General features: G+C 42.7%; 1 protein-coding gene across 1 annotated transcript in view; it reads right to left on the bottom strand.

Annotated features, from left to right (window-relative positions):
• Positions 1-26,641, bottom strand: part of LOC129853422 (nuclear receptor subfamily 6 group A member 1-A-like) — a 129,636-nt gene that overhangs the window by 91,359 nt on the left and 11,636 nt on the right. Inside the window, exon 2 of the mRNA XM_055919446.1 lies at positions 11,739-11,786. Coding sequence (XP_055775421.1) covers positions 11,739-11,786 — 48 coding nt within the window. The remainder of the gene's footprint in view (positions 1-11,738; positions 11,787-26,641) is intronic.

Raw genomic sequence — 26,641 nt, 5'->3', positions numbered from 1 at the left:
TTAAGTGACAGATCTCAGCACAAATCTGTTTCCATAGAATTGGCCAGTACTTCATAATTCATTTCATAATGATTAGAGCTTCTGTACAGAGAAGCTGAGGACCGTGAGATCCTATTTCACAGGATTGATTGTTTAGTGGACACTTTTGTTCCTTTTTTAATGTAACCTTTATTTAAACCAGGAAGTTCCTTTTTTAACGTAACCTTTATTTAAACCAGGAAGTTCCTTTTTTAACGTAACCTTTATTTAAACCAGGAAGTTCGCTTTTTAATGTAACCTTTATTTAAACCAAGAAGTTCCTTTTTTAACGTAACCTTTATTTAAACCAGGAAGTTCCTTTTTTAATGTAACATTTATTTAAACCAGGAAGTTCCTTTTTTAATGTAACCTTTATTTAAACCAGGAAGTTCCTTTTTTAATGTAACCTTTATTTAAACCGGGAAGTTCCTTTTTTAATGTAACCTTTATTTAAACCAGGAAGTTCCTTTTTTAATGTAACCTTTATTTAAACCAGGAAGTTCCTTTGAGATAAAGAATCTCTTTTCAGAGACCAGTGGCCAAGAAGAGAGCTCCAGTATTAGAAGGCCGGCTGCAGCACTCACCAAACCGTTGGGAGTGTTCACGCTTTCATTATGCCAAAACAAAAGAGCCTGAAATAGAGTTTAAACTCAGCAAATTCACAGTAGCAAGAACAATCACAGGGCTGAAACAGAGCAACACTTTTTCACACATTTTTTCAGTTTCGGTTCAAGTCAACCTTCTCAAATAAAAAGTGAAACAATCAGCATGCTTAATTCTTGGAAAGTTAATTTCCCATTTTCTTTCTGTAATTGGAGGAGACATATGGAAATAATATGCCAGTAATTGCCCTGTAAGGTTATGTTAACATGCTGGGAAATCTCAAACACGTTGATGTTTTCCAGCCAGGCCAGACCCAATGCATATTTGATCATTTATTTACAGTGGGAAAATGTCTGGGGAACAATGGAAACCAGCCTGGGTTTCTCCTCTCTCAACTGGCTTTTAAAACACATAGCACACCACTATGGCAACTCTATAGTACATTATTTCACTCTGTCCACCTTTTATGTACCCTAATAACAGTGTGGCAAATTATTTATTGAAAATAAAATGCCTCTCACTGTATAAAAATATGGGATACACATTACACACACCAAAATGGCGCCGGAGAAGAAGGCAGACGTTTTACGTGTCCCCAACCAATTATGTTTTTTTTCATTTATTTGCGTTGTTTGTAACTTATTTTGTACATAATGTTGCCGCTACCGTCTCTTATGACCAAAAATAACCTCTGGACATCAGGACTGCAATTACTCACCACGGACTGGCAGAATCGTTTTTTTCCTTAACGAGTCTGACGAGCCCGATGCGAACGATATACTGCTGCCGTCTTGGGAACAGGCCCAGATCCCTGTGATTTGCGTGAGGAGGAGGCGGAGGAAAAGGGGCCAGAGGGCGAGCTGCCTTCTGAGAATAAAATTACCAACTAGACATTGAAAAATGTAATATCTTATGCTTCACGGAGTCGTGGCTGAATGACGACACTATCAACATACAGCTGGCTGATTATACGCTGCACCGGCAGGATAGAACAGCGACGTCTGGTAAGACAAGGGGCGGCGGACTATGTATTTTTGTAAATAACAGCTGGTGCATGATATCTAAGCTATTGCACGCCTGAGGTAGAGTATTTCATGATAAGCTGTAGACCTCATTATCTACCTAGAGAGTTTTCACCTGTATTTTTCATAGCTGTTTACATACCACCACAGTCAGAGGCTGGCACTAAGACAGCATTGAATGAGCTGTATTCCACCATAAGCAAACAAGAAAACGCTCACCCAAAGGCGGCACTCCTAGTAGAAGGGGACTTTAATGCAGGGAAAGTTAAATTTGTTTTACCAAATTTCTATTGGCATGTTAAATGTGCAACCAGAGGGGGGAAAACTCTGGACCAACTTTACTCCACATACAGACACACATACAAAGCTCTCCCTCGCCCTCCATTTGGCAAATCTGACCATAATTCTATCCTTCTGATTCCTGCGTACAAGCAAAAATTAAAGGAGGAAGCACCAGTGACTAGATCAATAAAAAAGTGGTCAGATGAAGCAGATGCTAAGCTACAGGACTGTTTTGCTAGCACAGACTGGAATATGTTCCGGGATTCCTCCGATGGCATTGAGGAGTACACCACATCAGTCATTAGCTTCATCAATAAGTGCATCGATGATGTTGTCCCCACAGTGACCGTACGTACATACCCCAACCAGAAGCCATGGATTACAGGCAACATCCGCACTGAGCTAAAGGCTAGAGCTGCCGCTATCAAGGGGTTGGACTCTAACCCAGGAGCTTATAAGAAATCCCGCAATGCCCTCCGACGAACCATTAAACAGGCAAAGCATCAATACAGGACTAAAATCGAATCGTACTACACCGGCTTTGATGCTCGTCGGATGTGGCAGAGCTTGCAAATCATTTCAAACTACAAATGGAAACACAGCAGAGAGCTGCCCAGTGGCACAAGCCTACCAGAAGAGCTAAACTACTTCTATGCTCGCTTCGAGGCAAATAACATTGAAACATGCATGAGAGCACCAGCTGTTCCAGAAGACTGTGTGATCACGCTCTGTGTGAGTAAGACCTTTAAACAGGTCAACATTCACCGGGCCGCAGGGCCAGACGCATTACCAGGACGTGTACTGCGAGCATGTGCTGACCACCTGGCAAGTGTCTTCACTGACATTTTCAACCTCTCCCTGTCCGAGTCTGTAATACCAACATATTTTAAGCAGACCACCATAGTTCTTGTGCCCAAGAACACTAAGGTAACCTACCAAAATGACTACCGACCCATAGCACTCGCATCTGTAGCCATAAGGTGCTTTGAAAGGCTGTTCATCACAGAAACCCTAGACCCACTCCAATTTGCATACCGCCCCAACAGATCCACAGATGATGCCATCTCTATTGCCCTCCACACTGCCCTTTTCCACCTGTACAAAAGGAACACCTATGTGAGAATGCTATCCATTGACTACAGCTCAGCGTTCAACACCATAGTGCCATCAAAGCTCATCACTAAGCTAAAGACCCTGGGACTAAACACCTCCCTCTGCAACAGGATCCTGAACTTCCTGATAGGCCGCCCCCAGGTGGTAAGGGTAGGTAACAACACATCGGCCACGCTGATCCTCAACACAGGGGCCCCTCAGGGGTGCATGCTCAGTCCCCTCCTGTACTCCTTGTTCACACATGACTGCACGGCCAGGCACGACTCCAACACTATCATTAAGTTTGCCGATGACACTACAGTGGTAAGCCTGATCACCGACAACGACGAGACAGCCTATAGGGAGGAGGTCAGAGACCTGGCCATGGGGTGCCAGGACAACAACCTCTACCTTAACGTGATCAAGACAAAGGAGATGATTGTGGACTACAGGAAAAAGAGGACCGAGCACGCCCCCATTCTCTTTGACGGGGCTGCAGTGGAGCAGATTGAGAGCTTCAAGTTCCTTGGTGTCCACATCACCAACAAACTAACATGGTTCAAGCACATCAAGGCAGTCGTGAAGAGGGTACGACAAAACCTATTCCCTCTCAGGAGACTGAAAAGATTTGGCATGGGTCCTCAGATCCTCAAAAGGTTCTACAGCTGCACCATCGACAGCATTCTGACTGGTTGCATCACTGCCTGGTATGGCAACTGCTCGGCTTCCGACCGCAAGGCACTACAGAGGGTAGCGCGAACGGCCCAGTACATCACTGGGGCCAAGCTTCCTGCCATCCAGGACTTCTATACTAGGCGGTATCAGAGGAAGTCCCTAAAAATTGTCAAGGACTCCAGCCACCCTAGTTATAGCATGTTCTCTCTGCTACTGCACAACAAGCGGTATCAGAGCGCCAAGTCTAAGTCCAAGAGGCTTCTAAACAGCTTCTACCCCCAAGCCATAAGACTCTTGAACACCTAATCAAATGGCTACCCAGACTATTTGCATTGCCCCCCCCCCCTCATCTATGCACTGTCACTTCAATAACTCTACCTACATGTACATATTACCTCAACTGACCGGTGCCCCCACACATTGACTCTGTACCGGTACCCCCCTGTATATAGTCTCTATATTTTACTGCTGCTCTTTAATTACTTGTTGCTTTCATTTCTTATTCTTATCCGTATTTTTTTTTACTGCATTGTTGGTTTGGGACTTGTAAGTGAGCATTTCACTGTAAGTTCTACGCCTGTTGTATTCCACGCATGTGACTAATAAAATTTGATTTGAATTACAGTGAATGCACTGTCAACAGAGGCTGGTGTACTGTAAGTAGAGTAGACTGTCTCTACTCAGAAGGGACAGTTTATGACATACATTAGTCACGCACACAAAGGCCTGCCTGTTTATCCCGCTGGAGTTGAGCTTTGTCATCACACACAGTGAAGTTATAGGGACTGACACTGGGAACAGCATGACCCACTTCTGGTTGACCTGGAAACACACCCCCAGTCTCACGCCAACGCAAGTTGCATCAAGCCGAGGTGAAACAAAATTGGGAATTAATCAAATCTGGGCTGATCACAAGTTATTAAATGTGAAAATGAAGAGATGGAACAGAGGTCTGCACTCAGATGCTTTACACATTCACACCAAGACTGCTGAGTAAAATGGCTGGCACAAACATACATTACATTGACAAAGATACATTATTTCAATTATGGTGCACTTGTAAAAGACTTCTAACACAAAATGGCCGTATTTTAAAGATAACACAAGCTCAATGTGTGAGAGGAAAAATAGATGCTCAACAATCAAGTGCAGAAACAATCCCACAAAAGTGAAATTCACCTAGCTACATTTACTTTCACTTACTCTTTCACTTACTCTTTCTGTACTTCAGCACACAGATTTCACATAAGAATACCTCACTTCCAAATACACTGCTCACTTAAATGAACTCCATTTCATGAAGGGATGTAATTCAAAGGAATAAGGAATGAATCAGAAACAACAGTAAGGGTTGGGCTGTATTCTGATATGAACTAAACATATGGAAATGACAAACGTCTGTTCCTAAATTACTTTTGGAAAAGAACATCAAACTTTATCCCAGTTATGTGAGGACAAAGGAAAAACATGTTTTGGGACAGGGCCAAGTATTTCCATAAGAGTTTTGAGCTCACCAAGTCCAACCTACACAACTTGGAGTCATAGATCCTGTGAAAACAATGTTATGTGACTACTACCCCCTTGTGGATAGAACTCCACATTACACATTGGTGGACAGACCGTGTAATGTACTGAAAACAATGCACTACAAATCAATAAAATTACGTGTTTTTTATGCCCACCTAAAGATATAATAGAAATTGTATTTTCCAAAATATCAAATAATGAGTCAAACATATAGTATTATTATCTTATTAAATATATTTAGGTTGTTCCTGCACTGTGATGTGATGTCACATCAAACCATCGAGGGGTTGATGAATGACAAAAGCCATCATGTAACAATACAACCATGAAATGGACACAAAACCCCAGTTGCAGCTCCTGAGGTAAGCAGAGCACCTTGCTCTGAGAGTAGAACAACAAGTCAGGTCTAAGCTGTAACACTAGGCTACATCCCACTTGCTGAACCCTCTCACTCATAATCCAACTAGTCACGCCAGTACTGGGGGCTGACATTACCATACAAACACAGGTATCCGTGGAAACCACTGGGATGGCACAGTGAGCTGACAGAACAGGCAGCTCAGATTAAGTGGAGACATAAATAGGTAGGTCTTACTTAAATGCACTGTCAGGATGGCACCTAAATCCTCAGGGACGCTGTCTCGCAGTCTTAAAGCTAAGAACATCTGTCCCTGTGAGATTCAGGGATCTTTCATAATCTTTCCTCGTCTTCAGGGAGGACAACTACTTAAAGCCACTACTGATCCTACATAGCACAGTTTAATATTCTGCTTCAACAGCTATAAAATAAATTATACAATGTATTTCATCCTTATCATGGATATTGCCAAATTAAATACCTATCTGATCCTTCATCTCTAAGCTATATTGAAGTAGCTACAATGAGTGATAGTGTAATGATCAATGCGACCAACTGACAAATCAGTTGCACCCTTTCAGGGCAAAGTTAAACACTGAAAGTTCTCCTGTCCCAATTTCACGGTAATGAATGGACACCTGGTAATGATTGACCATAGGACAGAGGGAGAAACTCTAAGCACCTGATAACCTCCGAAATGGCTGAATCAGCAGTGATTAGTCAACTGTGTCCATTGGGCCGAGTACAGAGGGCGAGGGGGGTGGTGGTTTGGACCCTTGGACAGAGGCAGGTCAGAGTAGAGGTGACCAGGGGGTGGAGCCATCCCTGCTGCTTTGAGTGACATGTGAGGTACCCACCCATGACAAGCTCATGGTTGTAAACACTTTCCCATCAGAAAGGAACAACCACTTTTCCACCTTTTCAATAAAACGTCATTAACCATTCTTTATCTGCTCTAACAAATTGAGGCAATATGACTACACAATTCCACATATACAATAATTATCTACAAGAAAGCTTGACACCAACAATTACAGGTACACATAGATGACGACGGCAGCTTTTACAAGGAAATAGAGAGATCACAGTTTCTAATTCTCTGCTGTTTTAGGGGACTGAGTGGTGGCAAGATTAGGACTTCATCTATTGCATAGTGTTGAAAACAGCTGTTGCCAACTCAGCTATTTGCCCCCTGACCTGTGTTTTGGTCCCTGAATGGGGGTCTCTGGATTCACATCCCTGTCACAGCATTTACAAGCTCAGGGAGCCCTGCTTCAGCACCCCCCTCTACCCTCTACAGCCTCTTGACCCCCACATTACCCCTGCCCACTCCATGCACGAGGCATCCTGGGACTTGAATAGGCCAAGGGAGAGTAGTGTTGTCCATGGGTACTCTCTGATCCTGCCTCCTCAAGTTTACAATCCAATCAGGTTTTGCCTCATAAATCCATGCCTCCTCCCATAGGGGGCAACAATGCCAGTCTTTCTCTGTGCACAGGTTTAATAGTTCCCCCAAGCTTCCTTCCACTTATTACTGACTCCCACAGGTTCATAGAGGCCACGACACAGAGGCTGCTGAGAAAGTCCAGTCCACAGGAGAGCTGCAACAATCAGGTCAGCATGGAGTCACAGCGAGGTCAGACGTTTCTGAACTGAGTTTAACCTCTGACCTCTGGATGGTGCCACCTGGCTCCACAGCCAGGACGAAGTGAAGGGAGCATCTCAAATGAACTTCACCTGAACCTGGACCTTAACATTGGACAAACCCCCCACCCCTGCCCCATGCCCCCTCCACCAGCCTGTTGCCCCACAGTGAGAGGAGAGAGGGCCTGCAACCACATGGTACCACAGTAGCCAACAAACACACAAACACAGTCTTAGGGGGGACTGAGAAATGCCTGACTATATCCCTTACAAAACTGGGCAGGTGTTTAATTTACTGTATGTGTGTAAGTGTATGTGTGTAACATTTATCTGTTCAATGGACACATTGAGACTATTCTCTGCAAATATTCAATTCCATCCCATATCTTGCTGTATCTGTGAGACAGAGGCTGTACACAAACAGTGACCATGTTGTGGGCCAGCTTCTGTTCTATTTTCAGTTGAACTTGTCCCCCTGGTGGAGATGGAAGGAGTCACATGCTACATTGAAGACATGCTTATTATGCCAATCCAGTAATGGGAAAGGCAAGAGGAACTGCAAAAACTTTATCAATTATTTTCTCCTGAACTTGGAATGGTGGAGAGCTGGACATAGGTAGACATTTTACATTTCAGGGGGAACTGGGATGCCGGCAAACTGAGATATTTGCACTAGTAAAAAAGGCCACATGAACCATGTTTTTTTTCGTTTCATATAAATATATTTTTCTTCATTGTATTATTATTTTTTACTCCATATACAAACTTATACATAGGAACAAAAATGTACAGATGCACACAAACAATGACTAGATCTCATCTGCCCAGACCCGCAAGCTCACACCCCCATCCCTATTGTTTTTTTCACTTGGACTTTGTATCAATTTGTTTTTCTCGGTCACCCATGCCATTTCAATATTTAAATAATAAATAATAATATTCCATTGTGTTGATGATGGCGGATTGATTGATTTCCAAGTTTTTAGAATATGTTTTTTCAAGATGAGAACAGAATTGTCCAGCCCATTTGGGTATCTCACTACACCCCCATGTCTTGAAATATGCAGACAGATGGATTAAAAGTATGTTTACATTGTAATACTTCTGACAGCAAACTTTCTAGCTCCACCCACAACTTCCAGACCATAGCATTCCCAAAAAGCATTATTGAGTGATTATTAGTTTTTCACTTAAGAAGTTCTGCATTTGTGCTGTAGAATTTATTAATTTTGTCTCTTGTATAATAAATTCTATACATTAGTTTATACTGGATTAAGCGTACATTTTCGTTTACTGTAATTTCGTCAGTTATGCTCCAACTTTCCCTCCATCTTGTGCCAACATCCAGTTGTTTTTAAGTCTTGGTTACAATAGTTTATATTTTTTTCTAAGAGATTGCCAGTTGGATAGTCTCTCTGTAAGTCTTTGTAAACTCTATCCTATCATATGAACATCCTTTTCTGACTCAAATAACATTCCCTCAAGGTTGCTCTGATGTCCAAAATATGTCAAATCTAAATGTTGTGATATGTAACTTTTAAGTTGCATGTATTTGAAACTATCTACATTGGTCAGTCCAAAATTAATTTGTAATTCTCTCATGGAAATAAATGTACTTCCTGTCACCAAGTTATTTACAGTTTATATTTCCATGTGGACCAATTTATCAGTGAATTCTGAAAAGCTATCCAAGGATTATTCCATAAGGTTGTGTTTTTAGGGAGTGATATTGGTTATTTTTGAAAACATTTTCTTCCACATTGTTGTAGTGTTCTTAACTAGGAAGTTGTTCATGTTCTTAGTTTTATCCTTTGAAAACAGACACGTCAAAAGATTCTGGGGATGAGCATGCGCATCTTATGTACCAAATGTTCCTCTTTAGTGCATTGAACTATATGTCGCAAATAAAATCCTTGGGTAGCAAGACTTAGGAAGATGTAAAACTTTCATTTTTATTTTATGAATTTTATTTGTTCATATAAAGTCTGTTATGACCGAGTATACTTTTTTAAAGAAAGTCTTCGGTGGGGTAATTGGTATTACCAAAAATAAGTACAAAACTTTAGCAGCCGTGCTATTCTAAAGAGGTAAGATTTATGGGAAGATCATTCAATTGAATTAGATCTGCTTTAATGTTGTTAAGTAATGGAATCATCTTTATATATCTGTTGTTTGTTGTCACTTATTAACCATCCTAAGTATTTCATATTTTTTGTGGTCCAGTTAAAGGATTGCTATGAGTTATTATTTTTATTTTTCCTATTGACATAAAAAAAAAAATCCGCGTAAATGTTACAGTTGAAGTCGGAAGTTTCGTACACTTAGGTTGGAGTCATTAAAACTAGTTCTAACAAACTATAGTTTTGGCAAGTCGGATAGGACATCTACTTTGTGCATGACACAGGTAATTCTTTCCAACAATTGTTTACAGACAGATTATTTCACTTAGAATTCACTGTATCACAATTCCAGTGGGTCAGAAGTTGACATACACTAAGTTGACTGTGCCTTTAAACAGCTTGGAAAATTCCAGAAAAGGATGTCATGGCTTTAAAAGCTTCTGATAGGCTAATTGACATCATTTGAGTCAATTGGAGGTGTACCTGTGGATGTATTTCAAGGCCTACCTTCAAACTCAGTGCCTCTTTGCTTGACATGATGGGAAAATCAAAAGAAATCAGCCAAGACCTCAGAAAATAAATTGTAGACCTCCACAAGTCTAGTTCATCCTTGGGAGCAATTTCCAAATGCCTGAAGGTACCACATTCATCTGTACAAACAATAGTACGCAAGTATAAACACCATGGGACCACGCAGCTATCATACCGCTCAGGAAGGAGACGCTTTCTGTCTCCAAGAGATGAACGTACTTTGGTGCGAAAAGTGCAAATCAATCCCAGAACAACAGCAAAGTACCTTGTGAAGATTCTGGAGGAAACAGATACAAAAGTATCTATATCCACAGAAAAATGAGTCCTATATCGACATAACCTGAAAGGCTGCTCAGCAAGGAAGAATCCACTGCTCCAAAACCGCCATAAAAAAGCCAGACTACGATTTGCAACTGCACATGGGGACAAAGATCATACTTTTTGGAGAAATGTCCTCTGGTCTGATGAAACAAAAATTGAACTGTTTGGCCATAATGACCATCGTTATGTTTGGAGGAAAAAGGGGCAGGCTTGCAAGCCGAAGAACACCATCCCAACCGTGAAGAACAGGAGTGGCAGCATCATGTTGTGGGGGTGCTTTGCTGCAGGAGGGACTGGTGCACTTCACAAAATAGATGGCACCATGAGAAAGGAAAATTCTGTGGATATATTGAAGCAACATCTCAAGACATCAGCCAGGAAGTTAAAGCTTGGTCGCAAAGGGGTCTTCCAAATGGACAATGACACCAAGCATACTTCCAAAGTTGTGGCAAAATGGCTTAAGGACAACAAAGTCAAGGTATTGGAGTGGCCATCACAAAGCCCTGACCTCAATCCTATAGAACATTTGTGGGCAGAACTGAAAAAGCGTGTGCGAGTAAGGAGGCCTACAAACCTGACTCGGTTACACCAGCTCTGTCAGGAGGAATAGGCAAAAATTCACCCAACTTATTGTGGGAAGCTTGTGGAAGGCTACCCGAAACGTTTGATCCAAGTTAAACAATGTAAAGGCAATGCTACCAAATACTAATTGAGTGTATGTAAACTTCTGACCCACTGGGAATGGGATGAAAGAAATAAAAGCTGAAATAAATCATTCTCTTTGCTATTATTCTGACATTTTACATTCTTAAAATAAAGTGGTGTTCCTAACTGACCTAGGACAGGGAATTTTTACTAGGATTAAATGTCAGGAATTGTGAAAAACAGAGTTTAAATGTATGTGGCTAAGGTGTATGTAAACTCCCGACTTCAACTGTAGGTCTAGTACAGTGTTGTCTTGTTAAATCCACGTATCCTAAACTATGGGTTACATTGAACACAATATTGACATTGATTAATGTTTATTCAGAAACTGGGGGAATAGTGGCATCCTGGCTAGGTAACTCCTTACACCACGTGTCAAACTCATTCCATGAAGGGCCGAGTGTCTGTGGGTTTTCGCTCCTCCCTTGTACTTCATTGATTAAGGTCACTAATTAGTAAGGAACTCCCTTCACCTGGCTGTCTCTGTCTTAATTGAAAGAAAAAAACAAAACCCTGCATACACTTGGCCCCCCATGGAACGAGTTTGACACCCCTGCCCTACACCGAGGACCAGTACATGTATTATTCTATCTCACCACTAGAGAGCCTCATTGAGACAATTTTACTGCCATCCCAACGTATTGCTGCTGGGTGAATGTTACAAACCTGACATTAGATGATGTGTGTAATTAATATCACCACTCACAATAAACTCCAAACTAAAATCTTCAACTGAAAATTTACGGAAGAACAGGAAAATACATGAATGACTTTATCACTAATAATAGTGGTTAGACGTGTATTTGTCCTATCATGATGTTAAAATACAAGTAAACTCACCTATGACATCATTTTGTTCAACTTCCAAGGGATGGTCACCATAGAAGCCTGAAAAACAAAAGAGACGTGAAGACAGAAGGACAATCAGATATCACTAGATACACTATGCATACAAAAGTATGTGGACACCCCTTCAAATTAGTGGATTTCGCTATTTCAGCCACACCCGTTGCTGACAGGTGTATAAAATCGAGCACACAGTCATGCAATCTCCATAGACAAACATTGGCAGTAGAATGGCCTTACTGAAGAGCTCAGTGACTTTCAACATGGCACCGTCATAGGATAAAACCTTTCCAACAAGTCAGTTTGTCAAATTTCTGCCCTGCTGGAGCTGCCCTGGTCAACTGTAAGTGCTGTTAGTGTAAAGTGGAAACGTCTAGGAGCAACAATGGCTCAGCGGTGAAGTGGTAGGCCACACAAGCTCACAGAACGGGACCGCAGAGCGCTGAAGCGGTAGTGTGTAAAAATCATCTGTCCTCGGTTGCAACACTCACTACCGAGTTCCAAACGGCCACTGGAAGCAACGTCAGCAGAAGAACTGTTCGTCGGGAGTTTCATGAAATGGGTTTCCATGGCCGAGCAGCGGCATACAAGCCTACGATCACCATGCGCAATGTTAAGCGTTGGCTGGAGTGGTGTAAAAGACGCCGCCATTGGACTCTGGAGAATTGGAAACGTGTTCTCTGGAGTGATGAATTACGATTCACCATCTGGCAGTCTGACGGACAAATCTGGGTTTGGCGGATGGCAGGAGAACGCTACCTGCCGAATGCATAGTGCCAACTGTAAAGTTTGGTGGGAGAGGACTAATAGTCTGGGGCTGTTTTTCATGGTTCTGGCTAGGCCCCTTAGTTCCAGTGAAGGGAAATCTTAACGTTACAGCATACAATTACATTCTAGATGATTCTGTGCTTCCAACTTTGTGGCAACAATTTGGGGAAGGCCCTTTTCTGTTTCAGCATGACAATGCCCACGTGCACAAAGCGAGCTCCATACAGAAATTGTTTGTTGAGATCGGTGTGGAAGAACTGGCCTGCACAGAGCCCTGACCTCAAACCCATCAAACACTTTTGGGATAAATTACAGGCTGACCACACCACTCACGTCGCGTGCGTGAGCATTGCAAAATACATTTTGAAATCTATGTTATTCAATTATTGCATCCACACTGCTTGCGCGCGCCGACAAGCGTCTGCGTTGCCAAGGGCTAAAATAGAAATCAGTTCTATTTCTGATGCAGATCGCGCTGCAAGTCCTGCCTCTCCCATCTCCTCATTGGTTTATAGAAGCATGTACCCACGTGCAATCTCCTCATTGGTTATACCCACATGGGTGACTGAAAGACGAATGAGGTTAGTGGCAGTAATGCACCTAATTTATGAAAGTTGCCAATCGCAATATAAAGTCAGGAGAAGAAAAAGCCTGGAAGGAAGAGAGATAACTAGAAATGATTCGGTTGACCGTTTTATGTGTGGATTAATTGGCGGATTAGAGGACCTTGTGCATTTCAGGTAAAATAACAACTCAATGTTTATATCCCAGGACAAATTAGCTAGCAACAGCAAGCTAGCTAAATAGGACAAATCAGCTAGCAAGTGCAAGCTAACTCGCTAAATTGGCATAAATGTTTAATGCTTTTCGACCTGTCCCCAAATTAATATAATTGGTTCAGAGTTTGTTTTGATATTTTAACCTGCGTGTCGTGATCGCGTTTGGTATGGGGGGACAAAATAAATTAATGCACGATGGTGCACGCGTGCAGCCGGTTTGGGTTCCATGTTAGAACGCCGACTGCGAGCCAGGACTAATCGCCCAACATCAGTGCCCGACCTCACTAACGCTCTTGAGGCTGAATGGAAAGCAAGTCCCCGCAGCAATGTTCCAACATCTAGTGGAAAGCCTTCCCAGAAGAGTGGAGGCTGTTATAGCAGCAAACTCCATATTACTGCCCATGATTTTGGAATGAGATGTTCAACGAGCAGGTGTACACGTACTTTAGGTTATGTGTTGTAGCTCTTGCTGTAGCCACTAATTGCTCATGTGGACTATGAAGTGAGACCATTTCTGTGCCTAGTCCATCAGTGCCATACCATCTATGCTGTGCACTGGGTCTAGACCAAAGGGCCAGGGTTCTGGTCTAGAAGCACGGTTTCAACAGTTTTGCTTCGCACCTCTCTGATTCAGAGGGGTGGGGTTAAATGTGGAAGACACATTTCAGTTGAATGTATTTAGTTGTGCAACTGACTAGGTATCCCCTTTCCCTTTAACTGACGCCCGGCACAGAGAGACAATTTCCATAGACGGCCACATAGAGAAGTCAGATTAGTACATTCCTAATAAGACACTTATTTGTGCACAAAACATCCATAGAATTATTCAAATAAATGTCACGGAAGCCGATTTCTTTTTTTACATCACTCAGAGCCAAAGATATACACATTTTATATTCCTCCCATGCCTGCCATATTTTTGGATTACGCGATGACGTCGTTGCTGCTCGCGCTGCTCCCTGTGTGCACTGAGCATTAGTGTGCATGTGATGTTGGTCCATATAAACCGGATGCAACCCGAATATAGACAGTCCATGAATCGGTGTAAGCGAACATGAGTAGATTTCCTTGGAAATAAAGGTCAGACATCTTGGACAGTATCCAGTTATTTTTATACCTCAGAGGTCTAGACCAATGACTGACAATGAGAGGGGGCCGTCATTCTTCCCTGGTCTAGACGCCAGTCCACTTCTCACTTACACACTCAATGACAAGCCATCATTCAAACACAACACACTAGCGCCCTGTCAGTATACTATATAAACCCCCACCACCACCATTATAGTACACCCCCACCCCGCTCGTGTCAGCACACCACCCTGCTATCAACAGCTGTAGACCCCTGACCCGACACACGCTAGCCGCCCCCTGTACCCTCGACTGAACACACTGGCATATGGTGTCCCTCGAGCAAACACACTGCACCAGCACAGACACAGGCAGACACACATACCCAGCTCAGACTCACAGACACAGTCACATATGCCAGGCTCAGACACACACACACACACACACACACACACACACACACACACACACACACACACACACACACACACACACACACACCAACACACAGCACTGAATTGCAGTAATTACAAGCACATTATAAGTATAACCCAAAACATGGTTGGCACAAACAAGAATTAACTCATTTAAACTCATTCTCACTCCATACATTGTCAACAGTTATTATAATAAATCATATTAATAATAAATATGAATAATAAATTGCATTTTGTAGAGCGCTTTTCATTTACATACATAAATCACAAAGCTCTTTACATTGTGAGCAACCATTAAAAGAAAAAATCTTCAATAAACAGTGCTAAAAACATACTATAAGAAAAAGATTGGCTAAAACTTCAATGACAATTCTGAAACACTTGTGTTTTAGCTAAGAATGGGACAGTCCCAGAGAATAGAAAAGAATGGAGCTCCAGTGTGTGGTCCCTTCGCTAATCCTCCTGTCACCCGACTGACCACTATAGCCTGGGGCTGTGAGGGCTTCAGCAGCAGCCTATACTATGCAGCTTGAGTCTCCTCCGCTGCAGCCCATTGTGTGTTGACAAAGAAGGGCCGCATCTTTAACCTCTAAAACCTCTGCAACCTTGGCACAATCAGCACACAATCATAATAACATACTGGCTCTTAAGCGTTCTCTTCCCTCCACAGGGATAAGAGGCATGCTCAACAGAGCTCTCAAACCTGTCATCGAAATACTGTAAAAGTCTTTCAGTATTTCTTTAGGAACCTCATCTCCGAAATAACTCATAAGAACAGCATGCTGTAGTCCAGAGGGTGTACCTGTGCATATTACCTTGACCAAGTCAATTTATGATTCCTACTGTTGTAGTTTCTACATTATAATAACCATGTCCTCCTATAGAGAGAGAGAACTACTTATTCCACAAATCTTTCACCTTTTGCTCTAGTATTCCTGTGAGTTCAGGGATTAAAGGATCCCCTCCAGGGCATATTTTGTCTACCACCATCAGTGCACATACTGATTAGCTGCTCAGCTCTGGCAACCAGCTCCATAACTCCAGCAGGGCCAATGCTAAAGTTAATCACATTAACCAAGCTACAGGCTACAGGCTGGGGAACACAAGCTAACCCACGGCTTCAGCTCTACCCCTGCAGTCCCCATTAATGGAAACACAGTACAACCTATTGAACAACCTCTTGGTACTGTACTCAACTCAAAAACAACGACAATTGGGAATATGTGTAATACAAACATTTTGGGTCTCAACATACTGTAAATCAAATTCAAAACGGGTTTGAGAGACGTATATTCCTTTTCAACAGGAGCCATATGGTGAGGGTAAGTGTGTGAGGCCATGGTGGTGCAGAGGTAATGTGATCAACAGGTGCCATATGGGGACGGTAAGTGTGTGAGGCCATGGTGGTGCAGAGGTAATATGATCAACAGGAGCCATATGGTGAGGGTAAGTGTGTGAGGCCATGGTGGTGCAGAGGTAATATGATCAACAGGAGCCATATGGTGAGGATAAGTGTGTGAGGCCATGGTGGTGCAGAGGTAATATGATCAACAGGAGCCATATGGTGAGGGTAAGTGTGTGAGGCCATGGTGGTGCAGAGGTAATATGATCAACAGGAGCCATATGGTGAGGGTAAGTGTGTGAGGCCATGGTGGTGCAGAGGTAATATGATCAACAGGAGCCATATGGTGAGGGTAAGTGTGTGAGGCCATGGTGGTGCAGAGGTAATATGATCATGTACAACAGAGGGTAACAGTAAGTGTCATGCAGCAAGGGAAGGATGCATAGAGAGAGGGAAGGAGGGAAGGAGGGAAGGAAGTGAAAGAGTGATTGACTGATCATGTCAGTTGCATAATGAGGGAGGTAGGCCTAGATATGATGAAGCGGATTCAGTCATGAACACATTATTTAAAACCACTTACAAATTGTTTGCTGCGTTCATGTATTCCCCTAACCCATTCATAGACTAACTTTAATCCCTATTGACGATAGTATCTTCTGGTCGGGAGAGTTTAGTTAAAAGCCCTGATGCTCGGTCTCAACGTTAACACGCATTTCTTGTGGAACGGTTTTGGGAACATAAGGAACATATCTTTCAAATCAGCAAGAAATCATTTTCAAAAACCAAAAGGTTCAATTACGACACACCTTTATAGGCTTTAGTTAGTGTTCCCACTGGGCCATATCTTCATGTTACATTGCTAGCGTAGTCCGAACACCTGTGTGTAAGCATATCTGGTGTAGTTCGTCAACTGGAGGCACACAGCTTGTGAATCTGTGCAAAACTGCTACAGTAAGTGTATATTTTTATTTGAAAGACTCTTTCTTGCTGATATGAAAGATGAGCGGCATATCAGCGTATGTTTCAAAAACCGCTTTGAAAGTGTTGATTATTGACGTTTTTAAACGTTAAAGCACAGTATCGGAATTGTAGTTCACATGGAGCCAACCCTGGGTGAAGCTAACTACTGAAAACCCTAAATACAGAGAAGGGTTTTCGAGTGCTGGTTTTCCCCATATGCAGTTATTTGTCATTCATTTCTCCACAACGTATACAGTATATTGTTGTTCTTAACCTATTTTGCCAGGATCATGACTGGGCCTTTTTACTGTGCACAAGGTTAAGCATGCATCAAGGAAATGTTTGGTCAAGTTATTGATGCATTTTGGTTTCATTCAATTCAGTAATTTACCCGTTTGCAATCCTCCAAATGGATGCGATGTTCAGGTGGACATGAACACTTGCTGTTTATAGTAATGATTTGTTTGTTTGTAATTAGCGTGTCTCGGAGCTCCATGTCACCGTGTGTCTGTCATGTCTGTGCGTAACTGATCACCGACAACGACGAGACAGCCTATAGGGAGGAAGTAAGAGACCTGGCCGGGTGGTGCCAGAATAACAACCTATCCCTCAACGTAACCAAGACTAAGGAGATGATTATGGACTACAGGAAAAGGAGGACCGAGCACTCCCCCATTCTCATCGAAGGGGCTGCAGTGGAGCAGGTTGAGATCTTCAAGTTCCTTGCTGTCCACATCACCAACAAACTAGAAAGGTCTAAACACACCAAGCCAGTCGTGAAAAGGGCACGACAAAGCCTATTCCCCCTCAGGAAACTAAAAAGATTTGGCATGGGTCCTCAGATCCTCAAAAGGTACTACAGCTGCACCATCGAGAGCATCCTGACTGGTTGCATCACTGCCTGGTACGGAAATTGCTCGGCCTCCGACCGCAAGGCACTACAGAGGGTAGTGCGTACGGCCCAGTACATCACTGGGGCTAAGCTGCCTGCCATCCAGGACCTCTACACCAGGCGGTGTCAGAGGAAGACCCTAAAAATTGTCAAAGACCCCTGCCACCCCAGTCATAGACTGTTCTCTCTACTACCGCATGGCAAGCGGTACCGGAGTGCCAAGTCTAGGACAAAAAAGCTTCTCAACAGTTTTTACCCCCAAGCCATAAGACTCCTGAACAGGTAATCAAATGGCTACCCGGACTATTTGCATTGTGTGCCCCCCACCCTCTTTTACGCTACTGCTACTCTCTGTTTATCATATATGCATAGTTAACTATATCTACATGTACATACATCAATCAGCCCGACTAACCGGTGCCTGTTTATAGCCTCGCTACTGGTCATAGCCTCGCTACTGTTATAGCCTCGCTACTGTTATAGCCTCGCTACTGTTTATAGCCTCGCTACTGTTATAGCCTCGCTACTGGTTATAGCCTCGCTACTTTTATAGCCTCGCTACTGTTATAGCCTCGCTACTGTTTATAGCCTCGCTACTGTTATAGCCTCGTTACTGTTTATAGCCTCGCTACTGTTATAGCCTCGCTACTGTTTATAGCCTCGCTACTGGTTATAGCCTCGCTACTTTTATAGCCTCGCTACTGTTATAGCCTCGCTACTGTTTATAGCCTCGCTACTGTTATAGCCTCGCTACTGGTTATAGCCTCGCTACTTTTATAGCCTCGCTACTGTTATAGCCTCGCTACTGTTTATAGCCTCGCTACTGTTTATAGCCTCGCTACTGTTTATAGCCTCGCTACTGTTTATAGCCTCGCTACTGTTATAGCCTCGCTACTGTTTATAGCCTCGCTACTGGTTATAGCCTCGCTACTGTTTATAGCCTCGCTACTGTTATAGCCTCGCTACTGTTTATAGCCTCGCTACTGTTATAGCCTCGCTACTGTTTATAGCCTCGCTACTGTTATAGCCTCGCTACTGTTTATAGCCTCGCTACTGGTTATAGCCTCGCTACTGTTTATAGCCTCGCTACTGTTATTTTTCACTGTCTTTTTTTACTGTTTTTATTTCTTTACTTACTATTGTTCACCTAATACCTTTTTTACACTGTTGGTTAGAGCCTGGAAGTAAGCATTTCACTGTAATACCTGTTGTGTTCGGCGCAGGTGACGAATACATTTACATTTACATTTTAGTCATTTAGCAGACGCTCTTATCCAGAGCGACTTACAGTAGAGTGCATACATTTTATTACATTTTACATACTGAGACAAGGGTATCCCTACCGGCCAAACCCGCCCTAACCCGGACGACGCTATGCCAATTGTGCGTCGCCCCACGGACCTCCCGGTTGCGGCCGGCTGCGACAGAGCCTGGGCGCGAACCCAGCGCAGCCTGGGCGCGAACCCAGAGACTCTGGTGGCGCAACTAGCACTGCAATGCAGTGCCCTAGACCACTGCGCCACCCGGGAGACCCCGGGTAAACTTTGATTTGATTTGATTTAACGGCTCCATGCACACACTCCATTTAGCAATATGTTTTGCCACCTATTGGGCTGCAATATTATTAGGAAATGTAGCCTACATTCATTCATTAAAAATGAATAAATATTACAAAACAAGACATACAGAACAAGGACAGGTAGAAAGAAAGAGGGTAGATGTCACCCCCCACTTATTCCCCCCCTTTATCCCTCCCCCACTTCTTCCCCCCCCCTTTATCCCTTCCCCTTATTCCCCTCCCGACTGCTCGGGTGGCGGTGCCAGCACATGTTGCCCAAAGGTGGATTAAAATATTACAATTGAGAGTGCATTAAAAAGTACAAATTTACAGCGCCGAATGGTCCAAGTAAGAGAGGAAAGGCTGCCAGATTTGATCAAATGTTGATAATTTATTGTTCAGTATATATCTAATTCTTTCTAAGTTTACAGTGTTTGCCAATTCGCTGAGCCATAATTTGGTAGTGGGCGCTTCCCTCCTTTTCCAAAACAACAAGATTAGTTTTTTTGACGAAATGAGACTGTAAGAGATGAGTTGTTTTTGAGGGTTGGTTAATCCGTTTAGGGAATCAGACACTCCCAGGATTATCAGAAGCGGGTCTGGGTCAATTGAAGTCTCCAGAACTTCAGAGAGGATCCTAAAAATTCCACACCAATAACCATACAAGCTAGAGCATAGGGCAAAGCAGTGAAGTAGTGTACCCTGTGCAGCCTGACATTTATCACACATAGGGGATGTATCAGGAAATATCCTATGCAGTTTGGTTTCGGAAGAGTGTAATCTGTGTAATACTTTGAATTGTATGAGACGATGTCTGGAGTTAATGGAGCAGGTGTGGATATACTCCAAGCTATCTTCCCAGTCTGACACCGAAATGTCAGTCCCTAGTTCTTCCTCCCATTTTGCCTTAATGGCATCTGTAGAAGGTGTGCTAACAGATTGAAAAGCATCATATAAACGAGATATCAGTTTGTCTGAGGTGGGGGATGTTTTTATGCATCCGTCAAACATGGAAGGTTTAGCGTTCCCAAATGTTGGGAGGTGTTTTCTAACATAGTCTCTGATTTGTAGGTATCTGAAAAAGTTACTTCTGGAAAGATTATAAGTTTCCCTCAGTAACTCAAAGGAAGCAAAGGTCCCTTCTATATATAAATCCCCTATGGTACTTATCCAGCTCTCCCCATTGCTCAAAGGTGTTATCAAGGTTAGAGGGGGCAAAGGAGGGGTTCCTGGCAACAGGGAGCATGAATGACATTGGTCTAAGCTCAAAGTGAGTTTTAATTTGCTTCCAGATTCGGACTGTGCTATGTATAATAGGATTGTTACGATAAAGTGACCTCTCCAGATTGACAGGCGACAAAATCACAGCACCAATAGAGAAGGGATGACACTCCTCACGCTCCATACTAAGCCAGCTGGGTGACGGGCGTGCGTCATCCAGCAAAAATGTAACAGCGCGGAGGTTAGCGGCCCAGTAATAAAATATCAAATTTGGGAGAGACAATCCTCCTTCCATTTTGGATTTGCAGAGGTGTTTTTTACCTATCCTGTGTCCCAGATAATCCCAGATGAAAGGATTGATAATTGAGTCCAGTTGTTTATGAAAGGATTTAGGTATGAATACTGGGATGTTCTGGTATAGGTAGAGCAGTTGTGGGAGGAAGACCATTTTAATGGCATTAATTCTTCGAAGCAGACAAATTGGGAGAGTTCTCCAAAATTGTATGTTTGTCTTGAGTTTTTGCATCAGAGAGGGGAAATTCTCTTTAAATAGTAAGGAGTATTGTTTGGTAACTACGATTCCTAGATAAGTTATCTTCAGAAAAATTTACCTAAGTGGAAGATGTTCTAGCCAGGAGGTGTTTTGTAACCGTATGGGCATTAATTCACTCTTGTTCCAATTTATTCTGTATCCCGAGAAGGTACCAAACAAATTAATCACATCAAGAATAGCTGGAATACTAGCTTGGGGTTCTGTTACATAGAGGAGAATGTCATCTGCGTATAGGGTAATCTTATTTAGAGTATCTTTAGTATTATAGCCGTGTATTGCTGCATGAGATCTAATCGCCTGAGCGAGAGGTTCAATGATTAGGGCAAAGAGCATAGGTGACAGCGCACAACCCTGCCTTGTCCCTCTGTAAAGGTTAAATCGGGGCGACAATGATTGGTTAGTGAGTATTCTCGCACAGGGGTTCCTATATAAAAGCTGGATCCAATTTATGAACCCATCTCCAATATTACATTTCTGTAGGACTTTGAATAGATAGGTCCACTCAACTTGGTCAAAAGCCTTCTCGGCGTCAAGAGATATAACGGCACGGTCCATGTTGGGTAACCTCTGAGAATACATAATGTTGAAGAGGCGCCTGAGATTGAAGAATGAGTTTCTGTTCGGGATAAAGCCGATCTGGTCCGAATGGACCAATTTGCCAATTAAAGTGCTAAGCCTGGTAGCCAGAGTTTTTGCTAAAATCTTTTGGTCTGTATTAAGGAGGGATATTGGTCTGCATGACCCTACCTCTTCCAGATCTTTACCCTTCTTATGTATAACTGTAATGAATGCTTCATCCAAAGTAGATGGGAGAGCTCCATCCTCCTTGGCCTGAACCAACATTTTGTGCGGGTAGGGAGAGAGCATGTTGCTGAATGTTTTATAGAATTCACCAGGGTATCCATCTGGGCCCGGGGTCTTGCCACTCTTTAGAGATTGAATTGTTTCTCGAATTTCTTCAAGAGATATTTCCTTATTCAGGAAGTTAGAATCTTCCTGGTTCAGGGCAGGAAGATTACAGTCCTCCAAAAAGTTTTGCATAATTAAGGGGTTAGGATCCGCTTTAGATGTATATAGAGTCTCATAAAACTGACGGAATCTATCATTGATGTCTTTGGGGGAAGAGAGTAATTGCCCAGATGCAGACTTAACTTTGTGAATCATTCGGTCACTCACAATTTTTTGAAGTTGTCTGGCGAGTAATTTGTGTGGTTTGTCACCAAACTCAAAATATTTTTGCTTGGCATAGAGAAAAGATTTAGCAATTTTAGCTGAGATAATCTGATTATATTCAAATTTTAAAGAGGTAATTTTTTTTATGTTTCTCCATAGATGGATGTCTAGCATTCTCCCTATCCAGTAAGTGAATTTGTCCCTCCAGTTCTACCAATTTTCCCCTGTTTTGCCTACTCCTGGCAGTCTGATAGGAGATGATACAGCCTCTCAAATAAGCCTTCAGTGTTTCCCACAATAATGCTGGGGAAGTCTCTGTGTTGTCGTTGGTATCAAAGAAAAATGTAATTTGGTCTTTAAGATGTTCACAGAATGTTGGTTCTGTGAGGAGCTGAGGATTTAACCTCCAGACCCTCTCATTTGGTACGATGTCACCCAATCTCAGGGAGAAGGTGAGTGGACTGTGGTCCGAGATTATAATATCATGATACCTCACATTACAGGTATAGGGGAGTAGTTTAGCATCAACCAAAAAGTAGTCAATTCGAGTATAAACATTGTGAACATGAGAGTAAAATGAGTATTCCCTACCCGTAGGGTTAGTGATCCTCCATATATCAAATAAGTTAGAATTCTTTATGTAGGTATTCAAGAATTCACTTGAATAGGAGGTGGGGGTTCGCCGGGTAGAGGATCTGTCCAAATATTGGTCTAGCACACAGTTAAGGTCCCCTCCAATGACCAGGTTAGTATGGGAGATATCTGGAATCAGGGCAAGGACTCTTTTGATAAAAAAGAGGGTTTATCAATGTTTGGCCCATAGATATTTAGTAGAGTTACAGAAGTAGAGTGGATCTCTCCTATTACGATCACATAACGACCCTCTTTATCCACAATAGTGGTTTTATGTAGAAAGGGAATTCCTTTCGGTACCAGAATCGCTGTGCCTCTCATTCTGGCAGAGAAGTTAGAGTGATACACTTGCCAAACCCACCTACATTTAAGTCTGCTATGAGAATTATTTTTCAGATGGATTTCTTGCAAAAATATAATATCAGACGAGAGTGCTTTCAAGTGGGCTAGGACCTTGCCTCTCTTAATTGGTTCGTTTAAACCCTTGACATTCCAGGAAGTGAATGTGAGCCCCACCCCCCTCTCATTTGTAGTTCCTATGGTGGCCTGCATAACATGTAACTCAATAAAAAGGTAAGAAAGCGCACCAAACCATCACGATCAGCATATGTAGCACCTACACCCGAGCAGTATCCAACCAGCCCCTCCCCCCCTGCAAGCACCTTTACTTCCCACCCTGTTCCCCTACTTTCCCCACTATTTACCCCCCCCGATCAACCCACCTTTAACAGGCATACACAAATAGGAGAGAAAAAAATTGAAAAATAAAAATAATAAACACATTGTCTGGCCGATGCCAAAAAAGCACGGCGCGACCTCGAACAAGAGGTAAAACAAAAATAAAATCCCAACTATACGTTCACCTCTCACTATCCTAGAACTTCTACTAACATATGAACTGAGAAGGCTCCTGCGAATAAAGTGTTCAATTAGCATCTAATAAACCTAAACAGAATAAGTTGCAACTTAAGCGTCATCTTGGGTCAATCCCTGAGATAAGCAAGATATAGCATCACAAGATTATATTGCTAAGCACTGCCGGTCTAAACATGAACCATCAGCAACCGACATAGACAGCAGTACATTTACATATTGTGGGTTAGGAGATCGGAAACAAGAATTGTTCTAAATTAAACGTAACCCCCAGTCAGAAAATAAATAAATAAAAAGATTTTATATATATATACACACACACACCCAAAAAATACATATAAAAGTATATATTTAAAAAATATATATACACACACACATACATATGCATATATACACATACATACCTACATCTACATACACAAACATTCATACCCCAGAATAATAATCTACACTAATATAAAATATACACATACATAATAGTAAAATGCTAAGAGAAAATAATTATAAAGTACAAATAATAATTATATGTACGCACACCTACACAGACACAAGCACTACAGAGGGCTGGTGGGGATCTAATCGGGAGAGAGGCCCTCGGCTAAAACAAAGGCAGAACGGCACAAAACATCAACTTGCTATCCAGGTGTCTGTGTCTGCCCCTTCCCAACCATCACCCCCAGTCCCCTGCAAGCAATAAATAAATGGTATTGTAATAACAATAAATGTAAGAATTTAAAAATAAATAACGAAACAAAAAAAAAATGGGGGAACATAAGTATATTCATCCGAAAGTGTCAATGATCAAACCTGGAAGGCATCCTAAATAGGCATCGCTCTGAACACAGCCAGAGTGAAAGTGACTTTAACTGAGAGCTCTGACCGCCCTCCACAGCATCTTACATGTTCAGTAGCCCTTGTTGAGACCGTTCAATACGGTTTCACCCGTTATGGTATAGTATGGATTTGAGTCCATGAGCAGACCCTAACACACAATGACAAGGCACTCTAACCTGTATGGGGGATTGGCGTATGTTCCCGGATAAACTTCTCTGCGTCCAAAACCGAGGAGAGCCAAATCTTCTCACCGGAAGGCGGGGTAATTCTTAGTCTTGCAGGGAAGAGCAAGGCTGGACAAAGATGGATTTTGTAGAGTTTGGTCATGACATCTCTGTAGCCGCCGCGGTGCTTTGCCACATCGGGCACATAATCATCATAGACACGGAAGGGGTGCCCTTTATGTATCTCATTCGGGCCTCGCGCAGGATAAGATCCTTGGTCTTGAAACTGTGACAACAGATGATTACTGGGCGAGGACGTTGGCCCGGTCCAGGCACTGGGACAAGGGCGCGATGTGCACGGTCCAGCTGGGGATCCGAAGCCAAAACATCCGATCCCATTGCATCCTTCAATAGCTTGGCGAAGAAGTCGGTGGGGCGAGAGCCTGCCTCTACCCCCTCTGCCAGACCAACAACGCAAAGGTTATTACGTCTGGAACGGCCCTCCAGGTCGACCACTTTCACAGAAAGCCTCTGCACCCTATCCTGCAGTGACGAGCATAGCTTCTCTAACTCGTCGATCCTACCAGCGTTGAATTCAGAAGCTTTCTCAAGGTCCACAATACTCTGGCCCTGCGAAGCGACCATTCGAATGGTGCTCTCGATTTTGGTGTCCAGTTCAGCAATAGTAGCCTTAAGATCCTCAGCTAAAGCAACACGCAGTTCTCCCAAAGCCCGGGTAAGTTCTGTAAGTGTCACGTTGTTGCCTGTTCCTTCCGCCATGTCTGTCTCGTTGTTTGGTGTGGAGTAGGCCTCCGATGTGGATTTATTGTCCTTTGGTCGCTTATTACTCGTCATTTTTACACAGAAAGTTACAACGTTGTATTAGAAAGAAACGTTTGTTGTAAAAAGTATCATAAAGTAGGTTAAGTTAGATTATTTCACAAAAAAGTTGCAGGAGCCTCTCACACACCGCCGTTCACTCCAACATGCTAGCTCCGCCCAATTTAACCTAATTTCATTCCTATCAAATACGTTTCTTACAAATAGTTGTGTGCTTTAGTTACATGGCCAACTTGGAATGTCAGAAAGGGATGGAGAATAAATATTTCCCTGTGTACAGTAAAATGTTTTGAGTTTCTAACAAATGACCTTCCTCAAGCTGAATGTTTGATATGTGTGATATCTGTCGGCCCACAGCGGCAGGATATTGAATGGAGGAAGCAGCCACAGATAGATCTTTGTTTCCACTACATTACACGTGCAAATGAATCACCTGCTATGTGTGGTCACAGACCAATAGCCTGTATGCAGTGTTCAATTCATCCTGTTCCTAGAGACAGTGAAGCATGTCTTTAAGGAGAGTTTCAGTTTGCCCTCAGCTCCCTGCTGTAGAAAGCCTTGAAGAAGCAGATGGGGTAGCTGTATAGGGGAGCGTGATACACTGTTACCTGATATTAGTAGTCTCAGTCTGTATTACATGACATTAAATTAAGAGGGTCAGTGCTTCCTAAATTGGGGTGTGTCACAGAGGGTAATTTGGCTGAAGTGGGTCGTTGTTACCAATGTTACTTGACTGGGGCTGTTACATGACTATAGTGCTTACAAAATCTACGAGGAGTGCTACCCAACACTTAGTCTGAGA

This window comes from Salvelinus fontinalis, chromosome 4, assembly GCF_029448725.1.
Source record: "Salvelinus fontinalis isolate EN_2023a chromosome 4, ASM2944872v1, whole genome shotgun sequence".
Classification (NCBI taxonomy): Eukaryota; Metazoa; Chordata; class Actinopteri; order Salmoniformes; family Salmonidae; genus Salvelinus; species Salvelinus fontinalis.
The sequence above is the reverse complement of the archived record's forward strand: the minus strand, read 5'-3'. Positions and strand labels throughout refer to the sequence as shown.